This window comes from Leguminivora glycinivorella, chromosome 13, assembly GCF_023078275.1.
Source record: "Leguminivora glycinivorella isolate SPB_JAAS2020 chromosome 13, LegGlyc_1.1, whole genome shotgun sequence".
In the NCBI taxonomy this organism is placed as follows: Eukaryota; Metazoa; Arthropoda; class Insecta; order Lepidoptera; family Tortricidae; genus Leguminivora; species Leguminivora glycinivorella.
In genome coordinates, this window is record NC_062983.1 from 7119357 (window position 1) to 7132929 (window position 13573).

At 37.1% G+C, this 13573-nt stretch overlaps 1 protein-coding gene across 1 annotated transcript in view; it reads left to right on the forward strand.

The window, feature by feature from the left end:
- The window catches only part of LOC125232380 (egl nine homolog 1), a 57720-nt gene extending 44883 nt beyond the window's left edge, over positions 1-12837 (forward strand). The window contains 4 exon segments of the mRNA XM_048138020.1: positions 6443-6582; positions 7455-7571; positions 8400-8464; positions 10873-12837. Coding sequence (XP_047993977.1) covers positions 6443-6582; positions 7455-7571; positions 8400-8464; positions 10873-10901 — 351 coding nt within the window. The 3' untranslated portion in view covers positions 10902-12837.
- The last annotated feature ends 736 nt before the right edge of the window (positions 12838-13573 follow it).

Below are 13573 nucleotides of genomic sequence, written 5' to 3' on the forward strand. Positions count from 1 at the left end.
TTAAAAAATATATATTTAGGTATCTACGAAGTTTGTTTACATTGGTGGTAAACAAGTTTACGGCCCGCCTAAGGGCCCATTTAGACGGTACGAGAACTCGCATATGAGTTTTATTACATTGCGGTATTTGATGGCTGTGCAAAATCGTATGTACCCTCAACAGCCCGCAATGTAACTAAAATCGCATGCGAGTTCGCACGCCGTCTAAGGGTACTTCTCCTATTGGACTCTCCTATTGATTTGTAGTAGTAGTAGTAGTAAAACACTTTATTGTACCAGAAAATAATACAACACACAGGAAAAAGAGCTTATTATAAGTACAAAGGCGAACTTATCCCTTATTTGTAATGGCATCTGCTGTGTTGTGCCATACCTTACCACTATAAACAAGATGAGGATGACCTCACCTTACCGGGGCTAAGTAAACTTATCCGAGCGACAATAGGATAGAATTACGAGCAACCACGATTTTGATAGCGCAGATTTGCGCTAGGTTTATTACAAACGTCAAAGTTCTATGAAATGATGACATACTTAACGCAAATGCCTATTATGGTCTGCCCTACAAAAGTCGCTGTAAACATTGCATTGTCGGACTAGACAACTTACAGCCATTGTCGACCTTTTGCCGCCACAAATGGTTTCTCGTCCTACAAATTGTCACGGCCAAGCCCTAAGGGCGAGCCTACGTGACGCCTCACTCGTATAAGCGTAATCTGTGGTTACACCAAACGCGTTAATGACATTATGCGTTACACGACTAATGCTAGTTTTAGTGTCACGCGGAGCGATTTGTACGGGACTAATTATGTAGTAAGTTCAGGGAGGGTTTTTTGAATAAAGCGGACATTAACTTCATACAAATTAGTCCGCGTGGTCGGTCCGCGTGACACTAAAACCAGCCTAAAGTGTCAAATAGTAATAGTAGATTAATGGTAGTAATTTATCTCTTTGTCGGTACTCGTGTAATCGTTTAAAATCGATTGAGAGACGATTAACAATAGTGATCGTTAGTAGTCGGCTCTTTGTGTATATGAAAAATATGCTTTAATAATACATATTCATTCAAGTGATATCTTGCGGTTTTACATGTAGAATTACTTAAATGATTTTCTAGATTTTCTTACTAATATCTACTATACAAGGTGCTCGCGAGGAAGCCATATAACTTTAACGGCATATTCTTGGTCACATTTTAAGACTAAAATGTCATATAAACTTTTCTAGATTTCGTCTAGTTTCAGAGTTATTGCCAATTAAAAAAAAAACATTTCCGTATTGTTACTCAGTAGAAAAGGTTTCTTAACGGCGCTGATGCGCAATTGTGGAGCATAGTCTCACAGTAGTCAATAGTCATTGATAGATGTCAAAATGTGACAAGAAAAACTTCCAAATAATTTGGTTTTTAGAAAAATAAATGAAGGAACTCATTTTAATTGCCAACTTTATGGATAAAAAAAAAATTATGTGAAAATACGTCCAAAAAAGTAAAAAAAAAAACAAAAAAAAATAATTTTTTTGGCGAAAAATTTTAAAATTCATATAACATTTTTTCTTTCTTTTTGCCTCAGAAACGCGTGGTTCAAGTTATGCGGGTTCCTTGCGAGCACCTTGTATACTCTACGACTACTATGTACTATATACTCGATCATCATCATCCTCCTTGCGTTATCCCGGCATTTGCCACGGCTCATGGAAGCCTGGGGTCCGCTTTTCCAAGATTTGACGTAGACAACTAATCCCAAGATTTAACGTAGGCACTAGTTTACGAAAGCGACTGCCATCTGACCTTCCAACTGGAAGGCCTTATTGGAATTAGTCCGGTTTCCTCACGATGTTTTCCTTCACCGAAAAGCGACGCAAATATCAAATGACATTTCGCACATGGTAAACGAGTTCTTAGGTGGAGACCGCGTCTCGGCAAGCGTAGTGTAGGACGGCCTCAGGCAAGGTGGAGCGACGATTTGCGCAGGATGGCTGACAGCAGCTGGATGCGAGCAGCCGAAGATCGGAAACGGTAGTGTGAAATTGGGGAGGCCTATGTCCAGCAGTGGACTGCGATAGGCTGATGATGATGATGATGATGATTTAACTAAAATTCCCAAATTGAAAGGGGGGCTCCTTTCCATTTTAGCATTTTCGCTCCTGTAGCCTCTTAAGATAGCTTTTGTAACCTGGTAAAAATTAATTCTTATTGAGAAGAAAATAATAATTAAGAAAGTGCACTTTCATTAATTACAAATGAATTGAAGATACGAAGACACGGTGTATATAAGGTCCTAATTTATTAGTTGCAGATATTTTAACACATAATACTTTACATTAAAATAATTAACTTTAAATATAAATTAAGAAATCTTTTCATGTAACTTTTTTGATTTAATTTTCCTAACAAAAAAATTAATTATAATTTCGTCTAAAAAAAATCATCATGTGCATTATCACATGTCACAATAACACTGTCTGTCATGTCAACAATTGTTTGTTGTAAATGTCGTAAAGGTTCGGCGGGAAAACTGCACATGTCATTGAAGTGGCCAGTTACAGTTAAGTGGTACGTAAAAGAGGTACTAGAATCTGTTCAATGAGTTTTCATTTAATAATCACATAAACAGGGTGTTTTTACGTAGCAAATTTGTTTTTCCGTTTTCTCCAAAAAAAACATCGTAAAAGCTATAATGTTTCACGGTTTAATATACTCCAGAGACCGAGTACTATCAGCTGTAAAAATATCTGCATCTAATAAATTAGGACCTTATATAGGAGCTGACAATTCTCTCATAAACATCTAAACACTTCTCTATTGCAGCTCCGATATTTCTGACGTGTATCCATACTAATATTATAAATGGGAAAGTGTGTGTGTCTGTTTTGTTAGTCCGTCTTTCACGGCAGATCGGAGCGACAAATTGACGTGATTTTTTAAGTGGAGATAGTTGAAGGGGTGCAGAGTGACATAGGCTACATATTGTCTCTTTTTAACCCACTACTTCCGTAAAATGGGGGGGTTTGTATGGAGTGTTCCGCAATTTTCGAATTTAATTTGCACAGATCTGCATAGTGCATAGAATTATGTAAACACACGCATGATAATATTATTTTCTTACCATCTATAAGTACGGCTACATACACCGTGTTTTTTTTGTTTTCCGTTAAATTCAACACGTAGGGTGGTTCCTGATAATGAACCTAACGACGTGTCGAATTTAACGGAAAGCAAAAAAAACACGGTGTATGATATATGTATATATGGCCACGGCCTACGAGATACTAGTTCATTAACATGGTTAGATGTTCACATTCATATATTTGCATAACACGATCCAAATAAGAAACACAATAGATAACAGAAAGTTAATCAATTCAATCCGTTATACAACTAATCCATAAACAATATTATAAATGGGAAAGTGTGTGTGTCTGTTTGTTTGTCCGTCTTTCACGGCAAAACGGAGCGACGGATTGACATGATTTTTTAAGTGGAGATAGTTGAAGAGATAGAAAGTGACATAGGCTACTTTTTGTCTCTTTTTAACCCCCCATTTCTCTAAAATAGGGGTGGATGTTTGCATGGAGCATTCCGCGGTTTTCGAGTTTAACGGGCGAAGCCGCGGGTAAAAGCTGGTCTTGTATATTTTCAACCTAATCATATAAATCAGAAGAGCTATTATCGCAAGAGTTATCGACATTTTTAACCTCAACAGCTGTGTCATTGGTAATAGACCACCCACAGATACAATTTTATTCATTTCGAAAACGGCCTAAAGGGAATTCAAGGACAATGCAAATACGTCTTTGTGTAAGAGAGCTGAAGGCTCAAAGGGTGTAATGGCACAGAATAACTGGCGTACAGAATGGACATTTCCTACAAAATCGAAGTTAGACCGCAGTTCAGGGTCGAATAGTGTTCCATTTCTAATGCATTCTTTTCGACTATTTAGGGTTGTCAAAAACCAAGCAAGCAATTACGAGGGTCATGCCAAAAGAAGTTAGATACTCCATGGTCATTTGATTGATACTGGCCAGTTATACACCAATATAAAGGTAGGTTATCTGCTTATAAATTTAAAAATGGAACACTTGGAAATTCTTAGGATTCCTTTTTTAATTATTTTTTTTCTAAATAATTTTGGCGGGAATTTTCCGCAACAATGGAGCTTACTCGACGTGATTTTCGTGTTATGATATATTATGACTTTAAAAAAGGTTTAACACCTCAAGAGTGTTTTGAACTTTTAGTCTCGACTTTTGGAGAGTCTGCGTGTTCACGTGCAACTGTTTTCAATTGGTTTGCTGAATTTAAAAGAGGACGGGAGAGCTTTGAAGATGAGGCGAAGACCGGACGGCCGCCAACCGCAGTCACTGAAGAAAATGTAAAGACTGTGGAAAAAAATATTCGTGCGAACCGACGAATTACATATGTAGAGCTCGAGCGTGAACTGGGCATTGGATCAGCAGCATTGCAAACTATAATTCATAGTAAACTGTCTCTTCATAAGCGTTGTTCAAGATGGGTGCCGCACAAGCTCACCGATTTACAGAAAGACCGTCGCGTGGATTGGTGCAAATTTATGATACATAAATTCGACGCAGGCGAGAACAAAAACGTATATGATATACTTACAGGTGACGAAACATGGCTATATAACTACGATCCCGAAACAAAGCGACAGTCCACAGTATGGTGTTTTGAAGATGAGCCGACGCCAACAAAATGTCGCCGAACCCGTAGCACACAAAAACAAATGGTTGCTTATTTTTCTGCAAGACGGGACATATTGCTACAATAGTGCTAGAAGATCAAAAGACAGTTAATTCAGAATGGTATGTGACAGTTTGTGCCCCAAGAGTACTGTCAGCTTGGTGTGACAAGCGGCCGAAGTCAGGAACCCGGCACCTGCTCTGGCACCACGACAACGCTGCCCCGCACACTTCCGCTAGAACACTTGACTATTTCAGCTCAAAAAACGTGACTATTCTGCCCCACCCCCCATATTCCCCTGACCTAGCCCCCTGTGATTTTTATCCTTTTCCTAAAATTAAAGAAAAATTAAAAGGAAGGCGATTTGAGAACAAATAAGATGCGTTGGCTGCGTATAATTACGAAATTTCTGAGGTGTCTAAAGAAGAGTGGTCATCGGTATTTTCTAAGTGGTTTAGACGGATGAAAACGTGTATACGTGTTCACGGTGAATACTTCAAAAAAATAGATAGCTGTAATAAAGAATAAAGTATGTAAATTTTGAGTATCTAATTTCTTTTGGCATGACCCTCGTACCTACCTTATCTGTGATGTCATGCTGTATCAACCCTAATTATTGCTACGTAGCAATGTAATGTAAGCCGGAACCATAGTGGATAAAATATGTGAGTGTGTTTAGTAAAACGTCCCACTTTGTCGGTTACCATTATAGCGTGATTGATTTTATCGTAAACATCGCCGTGTCTCTTATTTACGAGGGAGTGATTCTCTTTTGTTCGTTTTTATAGCCGATAGCTCATTGTTTACTAGCTCGCGGTGGGACCAGTGCCTTATAGCAATTGACAAAAATGGAACGTTTTTCCGTGCACACTCACATAAGTCACATATAATATAGTATCTTCGTCCTTTACGCTCTTTAAGCCTTAAGCCATCTTGGAGCCTACGGTTGTTTTATAAGCACCAAAAGGTCGCAATGAGCGTCTGATTTGAAGGTCAAATACATCGTTGTGGTTTCGAATGAATAGCGAATAGTTGAAATAGATTTCGCCATGATATTTACACGTGCCGCACGTGTACGTGAAGAATCCGGTGCTACAAGAGTTTTATTGTGTGAATTTACATCATTCGACTCTAATGATTAGAGTGAGGCTATAACTATAACGGACTTGAATCTATTTGGCAAGCGAAGTAACATTGTTCATAGAACAGTACTGTTATAGAGGTGAAACATTACTAACATTAGACACACTCAAACGAAGATATGGAATCAGTCGTAGCTTAATTTTTTTTTTCTAAAAATGGTTGTCTGTTGTCAAATGTTTGCATACACGGCGCCATGAGAGTTTTATGAAGCTTGGCTTGAAAACGAATTCAGGACATCTCTGAAAATTTGAACAAAAGTTGAAATCAATTGTAGGGATTAAGAGTGATTATTATAAGAGTTTGAGTAGTATATTCAACGAAAACTATATGAGGTTAAGCCACACAACCAGCGATTTATTACCAGTACGGTATGGCTCCGTAGCCGAATGGTAGTCTGGCTCTGTCGCGCCAATACGCAAGAGCGATAGAGATAGATATCTACGAGCGTTTCGTTTCGTGAGCGCTTCGTGAGCGTTTGTGCATTCGGCTACGCACGCTGGTATTGTCTTCAACTGACATCATCAGTCCAGTCTACGTTACTATTTGAAAAAAGACTTATTTAATAGATAAAACAATGTTAAAATCCCTTGTTTGCAGGCGATGGTGGCGTGCTACCCGGGTTCCGGAACGCACTACGTGAAACACGTGGACAACCCCAACAAAGATGGCCGCTGCATCACCGCCATATACTACCTGAATCTCAACTGGGACAAGGAGCGCTGCGGCGGCCTGCTCAGGTGGGGATCTGATACATTAATACATACAATCACGCCTGTATCCCATAAAGGGGTAGGCAGAACACATGAAACTACTAAAGCTTCAGTGCCACTCTTGGTAAATAAGGGGTTGAAAGAAAACGAAACTGTGACATTGCAGTGACAGGTTGCCAGCCTCTCGCCTACGCCACAATTTAACCCATATCCCATAGTCGCCTTCTACGACACCCACGGGAAGAAAGGGGGTGGTGAAATTCTAACCCGTCACCACACATGCTGATACATTAATCTGCTTAAATATACTGTCGTTTCCCTTTATAAGCAGGTGAAACAGAGCGAGGGAGTATATGACAAAAGATCTCTTCTCATAAAAGAAAATTGGTGTGAGACAAGACAAGTATAAATCATCCATAGCATAATGTGGATGCCAGTAGAGAATCGTTTGCGGGATAAGTAAGGGCGAAGTGTCGATATATTAAATATATATGTCACGGAAAATAAACCCAGTAGAAAATGAAAAGCGCTCCCAAGTGCTTATTTACCAGAACCAATTATTACGTGCATTTTCTATGACTATCTCGCTAATACGTAAAGTATTCTGAACTTTAGAAAGAACTCGATCAGGCATGGAGTAGGCATTAAATACAGCTTGTCAAAAAGAATAGAAATTTAAAAAAATTACATTTTTTTTGTACACCATTTCTTTGAAAAGGACGAGACAACGAAATTGCCACTTTTTAATTTGTAGTCTTTCTTGACACTTTGTACTCTTATGAGTACATAGCATTTGGGAACAATTTTTCAAAGAGCGATGGTTCGCTGATGGGATGACTGCGGTACTTATTCGTACACTATGATAATTGTTCTTTAAAAAAGTTTGTTGTTATTTTCAGGGTGTTTCCCGAAGGCCTGGACGAGGTAGCGAATATCAAGCCGATCTTCGACCGCATGATCTTCTTTTGGTCGGACAGAAGAAACCCTCACGAGGTTCAGCCCGCCTATGAAACTAGGTATGTACTTGTACCCACATCTTACTAAAGTATGATGATGTGATCCAGCCAGCGATCCCTCACTAGGGACATAGGGCTCTCAGAAGAATCTTCCACTTTTCGCGATCCTGGGCGAATAATTCAAGCTCCTTCCAGCACTCCAGTAGTCCACTTGCGCCAGCCTCCTTCTCCACTAACCGCCTCCACTTGGCACAAAGTATAGCCACAGTATAAGATAAAGAGTACTATCGTACAGTATGGCCACTCCCGCTCCCCGCTGAAAGTGCCGCCCACTCCCTCTCGGTTACCTCACAGTTACCACCTGTCAAAAACGCGAACTGTCGACCTGTCATATTTCACTCACACAAGTATAGTACGCGTTCACCTACACGAGCTTAGGCTGTGTGGTAGGAACGCGCCTCATTTATATATTTGATCGCCAGTGTCCGAGGTGTGGTATAGCTATCTTTAACATAGATCTCGAAAGAAGAATAGACCCTTTCATGTACAATGGCCGGTGAAAATGCTCTACAACGAAAACTAGGCCATTTCATTGAGTTCGTTAGGGTCGATCTATAAGAAGTAAGTATAGTAAGTTGGTCTTGAATATTGTTCAGTTCACAAATAGAAGAACATTTGAAACGATGCCTATGCGCACTAAACTGGTAAACTTGGAAGAGTCATAGAGAGACCTGAGTCTTGGTAAGCTTTTGATAAGCTTTTGTAGGTCAGACCGAACTGTGTCCCGATCAGAAAAATCGCAAATCATTTTTTTATGGGTCCGGTTGTCACGGCCGTTCATGTTTTAGCTTAATCACATGCCATAACTAGATTTTTTGTAAATTCCAGATATGCCATCACGCTGTGGTATTTCGATGCCAAAGAGCGGGCTGAAGCTTTAAAACGACATCGCCGTAAGTATTTTTAGCTGTTTTTAGGGTTCCGTAGTCAACTAGGAACCCTTATAGTTTCGCCATGTCTGTCTGTCCGTCCGTCCGTCCGTCCGTCCGTCCGTCCGTCCGTCCGTCGCGTCCGCGGATAATCTCAGTAACCGTTAGCACTAGAAAGCTGAAATTTGGTACCAATATGTATATCAATCACGCCAACAAAGTGCAAAAATTAAAAATGGAAAAAAATGTTTTATTAGGGTACCCCCCCCCCCCTACATGTAAAATGGGGGCTGATATTTTTTTTTCATTCCAACCCCAACGTGTGATATATTGTTGGATAGGTATTTTAAAATGAATAAGGGTTTACTAAGATCGTTTTTTGATAATATGAATATTTTCGGAAATAATCGCTCCTAAAGGAAAAAAAATTGCGTCCCCCCCCCTCTAACTTTTGAACCATATATTTAAAAAATATGAAAAAAATCACAAAAGTAGAACTTTATAAAGACTTTCTAGGAAAATTGTTTTGAACTTGATAGGTTCAGTAGTTTTTGAGAAAAATACGGAAAACTACGGAACCCTACACTGAGCGTGGCCCGACACGCTCTTGGCCGGTTTTTTATTTATGAAAGAAAGAAAGAAAAAATATTTATTCGGTATAAAACATACAACATACTTATCAAGCAGATGTGTCTGAAAGAAACACTGGATTATTTTTTCATTCCTTTATTTTGCAAGAGCTACTTTGAAAATAATTAATATTTTTAGTTAACAAAAGACTCCTTACTTGCATTCATAACACAAGCCCTCAGAAGCTTATTGGTTTGAAAAAAAATGGCCTTAACTGCCGTAAAAAATCACACCTTAGTATCACAGTCATGTTTATTTAATATATTAGTCATTATGATTTTAAGCTCCTGTTCAAAGACTTGAACATATTCAAGTCTTATGCTAATTTTGCTATTTACTATTACTATCATAATCAATCCAGGAACCTAGGTTATACACATCAATATATGTATAATAAAATTGTCCTTTTATAAAAAAGCCTACGACTTTCAAATGGATTTACCTAAATCTAAATATTCAGACTTAAAACTATTTAATTTTTATCATTTTCACCTTTTCGATTACTGCAACCACATCACTATTCTGGGTGTGCGTGTACTGTGTAGATTGAGTGAGCACCTTCCGAAAAAAAAATATGCTGATCATTTAGTAAAAGTTCTAAAACAATTGTAAAACGAATCTCTGAATTTGTAAAAAGATAAATCAAAAGATACAGTCATCATTAACATGTGCTCACTCAGTTCTCACAAACTACCAACGAAAACAGTGAATGTATTCATTTAACATATAATATTTATATACTAACATTTAGTAAAAAATATGCCAACTTACCTCTATAAATTTTAGATCACCTAGTGACGTATTTAATTTTTTACAAAGTTTCTTATGCTCACTCAATCCTCACACTTTTGAAAAGCCGAATTTTGATGAAAAACATAAGATTTAGACCGCTATTATATGTGTATAGTTTAGTAAAAGTGAAATGGGAATTTGTAAAATACAAAACGAACCACTAACGTGTCAGGTTTTTTTATAATAAATTGTTGTAAGTGTACACTCAGTCCACACGTTTTGAGAAAGTTAAAAATGTAAATATCTTAAGATTTGTAGCACCACAGACACTCGAAAGTACTTCAACATTTAGTAAAAATTTTTACTTATATACTTATATACTAACATTTATATTTATATACTAACATTTAGTAAAAAATATGCCAACTTACCTCTATAAATTTTAGATCACCTAGTGACGTATTTAATTTTTTACAAAGTTTCTTATGCTCACTCAATCCTCACACTTTTGAAAAGCCGAATTTTGATGAAAAACAAGATTTAGACCGCTATTATATGTGTATAGTTTAGTAAAAGTGAAATGGGAATTTGTAAAATACAAAACGAACCACTAACGTGTCAGGTTTTTTTATAATAAATTGTTGTAAGTGTACACTCAGTCCACACGTTTTGAGAAAGTTAAAAATGTAAATATCTTAAGATTTGTAGCACCACAGACACTCGAAAGTACTTCAACATTTAGTAAAAATTTTTACTAAATATCCACCATCTAATATTTTATATTCGTTGTCTGGTTTTAAAGATATTCAGACATAACTTTTCTCATACAAATGTATCATGTAGGGTGACCACACTGTATCTTTTGATTTATCTTTTTACAAATTCAGAGATTCGTTTTACAATTGTTTTAGAACTTTTACTAAATGATCAGCATATATTTTTTTTTTTCGGAAGGTGCTCACTCAATCCACACGCACACCTATTATTTTAAATTAGTAAATGTTTTGGATTTCTTTAATATTTGCAACTTGTGCGTTTTTCAGCTTTTAAATCACAACTTTTTTTTTCAGAAAACCACGTGCCGAATTCCAGTCAGTGATATTCGGACCCGGGCTCCTGCAGAGCGAGCCAGGCCTTCCACCCTCCGGTGGCACGTTTGATCCTCCGCTAACCAGCGAGAGATAGACTTAGGACATTATTCGAAGGGCCCATTTACAGAACTCTCTTGCGAGTTATTACATTGCGGTATTTAATTGATAGCTCAACAGTCCGCAATGTAGCTTAAATCGCATGCGAGTTCCCACGCCATCTAAATACTCTATAGGCGTTTTTTCATAAACGCTTCAAGTAGGGCGTCTGATAGCTGGCAAGATGGATGCCATTGTAGGTAAAAACCGGTGCGCGCGTTCGCGTCAGTAAGCGTTGCTGAGACTATTTTTCGGACGCTTGGACGCTTAGGGTCGATACAGCCACTGCAAACTTATAATCGGAATTGTATGCGGTATCAGTTGGCGTGAGGTCCCATACATGCATTCTCTCTGTATCGGCCCTAGCAATCCCTCGATAAAATGGCGTGTCCTTATCATTTTAATTTTTTTTACAAATTGACGAAAAGGTTTGCTAAGTTTTGTGTACGAATTAGTACTGGCTATTTTAGTGGTATTTTTACCACATTTAGGACTTTGTGTGTTACGTTTCATAGTACGGTTTGACTGTGATCCCTGTTAAGTATTAATTATTATTGACCTATATTTTATACTATCACTATACTATTATATTCAGAATTAGATACTCATGTTATTGCATAAATATAATAGAAATACAATTATTTATTGTCTGTACTCTTAACTACTATGTGTTTTCCTATATTTTCTTTTTAATACTTATTTTTACACTTCTTCTTTCAATTATTAGTATCAATAGACCTCCGTTCTTCATTTTACCTTATCTAATTCTGAGTACCAAGTAACCACCGCCATAAAATTTTAATATCTAAAAAATAGATAACAATCATACAGTTTCAGCACTCAAGCCATACACGATTTTTCGTCTGATAACACAGTCCTACTAGATAGTTATACATTTTTGTAAATCACCATTGATTTATTTCAATAACAATCTGTCCTTAACTTGTAAAACACGTCGCAAACTCATATTAAAAAAAAACGAACAGGTTATAAATGTGAATGGTTTTGCACGTAAGAATATTTTTACGCATACCTGACCTCTGTGCTACGTACACTAAGCTGTACATGTAATGGGTTAAAGATATTGTAAAAACGCCTCAGAAACGTCAAATGAAAAAGTCGCTAGTGATGTAACAAATGGCGATGGTTCGGTCGGATTAATCGATTCTTGCCGAAATGAGGCGTTTTTAAAAATTGTAGCGTGATTTTACAAAAAATGTATGATGTTAAGGAAAACAGTATATTTTGTAATACTATTATGTATAGTTTTAACATTCACTCTGCCAACAGGCAGAAAAGTCATATTACGTAGTTTAGATGTAAGTAGTACTTTTTGTTGTCAATTTTGAGTGTTTAAAAAGGCCTTGAAGTATTATTTTATATTGAAAATCCATCTACTTCATTATTTTATTTACATCCGCTGGCATAATTTTACTTTTTTAATGTGCAATATACTTAAATAAATAATACATAAAGAAGAAAATAACAAAAATAGATAATGTTATTTATTTGGGTATTGGCCACATACATATGAATGTTGCCTTAGTCTGTTGTAGAATATCCGCGGATACTATGTGCCTAAGACTGAATTAAAATTCTACCATTCAAATATTTAAAAGAATTGTAATTTGAATAGTCTTATTTATTTCTATTTTGTTCATATTATACAGAAAACTGCCAATATGGCACTCCTGAGTTTTCAATATACATTTAAATAATAATCTGTAGGTAAAGATTGCAGTTTTGAATGATATGTTACCTCATTAAAATAGTCGCATGTCATATTATTAATGTAAATAATCACAAAAATTAATATTAAAGTGAATAAACGTTGATACATCAATAATATACTGTTGTGTTCATTTTGTAACTTATTGCAAAAGAGCCCCACCCCATAAAGACCAAGAAACTGTTTCTAAGAAGTACCTCATTACGCAAAACGCTGTGTAAGGCACTGGTCCCACTAGAAGCGAGTAAGCGATGTGTTATCGGGATAGAAAAGAACAAAAGATAGTCGCTCCCGTGTAAATAAAAGAGACGCCATGATAGCGCGAGCGAGTTATAAGCATAGATTTATATATATTAAGCTAGATTGAGTTGTTAGGCCGAAAAGTGTGTCCACATGAGAGGGTAAAGTTGGGGCTGGTGTCCCTCTCGCACTTATTGCCACTGTCAAAATCATTTGAATGACGTCATCACTGTCATTATTTGGGGATACCAGTCAATATTCAAAGTTACTACCAAATCTACTAATACCCAATTAAAGGTTTTTTTTAATTGCGCAAATCTTTGGTTTTTTGGCTTCATAATAATGACTTACCAATTCGTTACAAGGTATTAATATCCTTGCCTCGATATAATACAAAAATAATTTAAGAAGTTTATAAACTAAGTTATCATACAGGTAAAAATACTACTACTATCTCTTTAACACTGGTCACACGTGCGAGAGGGACACCAGCCCCAACTTTGACCCTCTCATGTGGACACACTTTTACTACTCTGACAAGAACCCTTTCTGCACCGGTGATAAAGTTCAATTTAGTGGCAAAAAAAGTGTGAGCTCAGTCCCTATTGAAGGTCC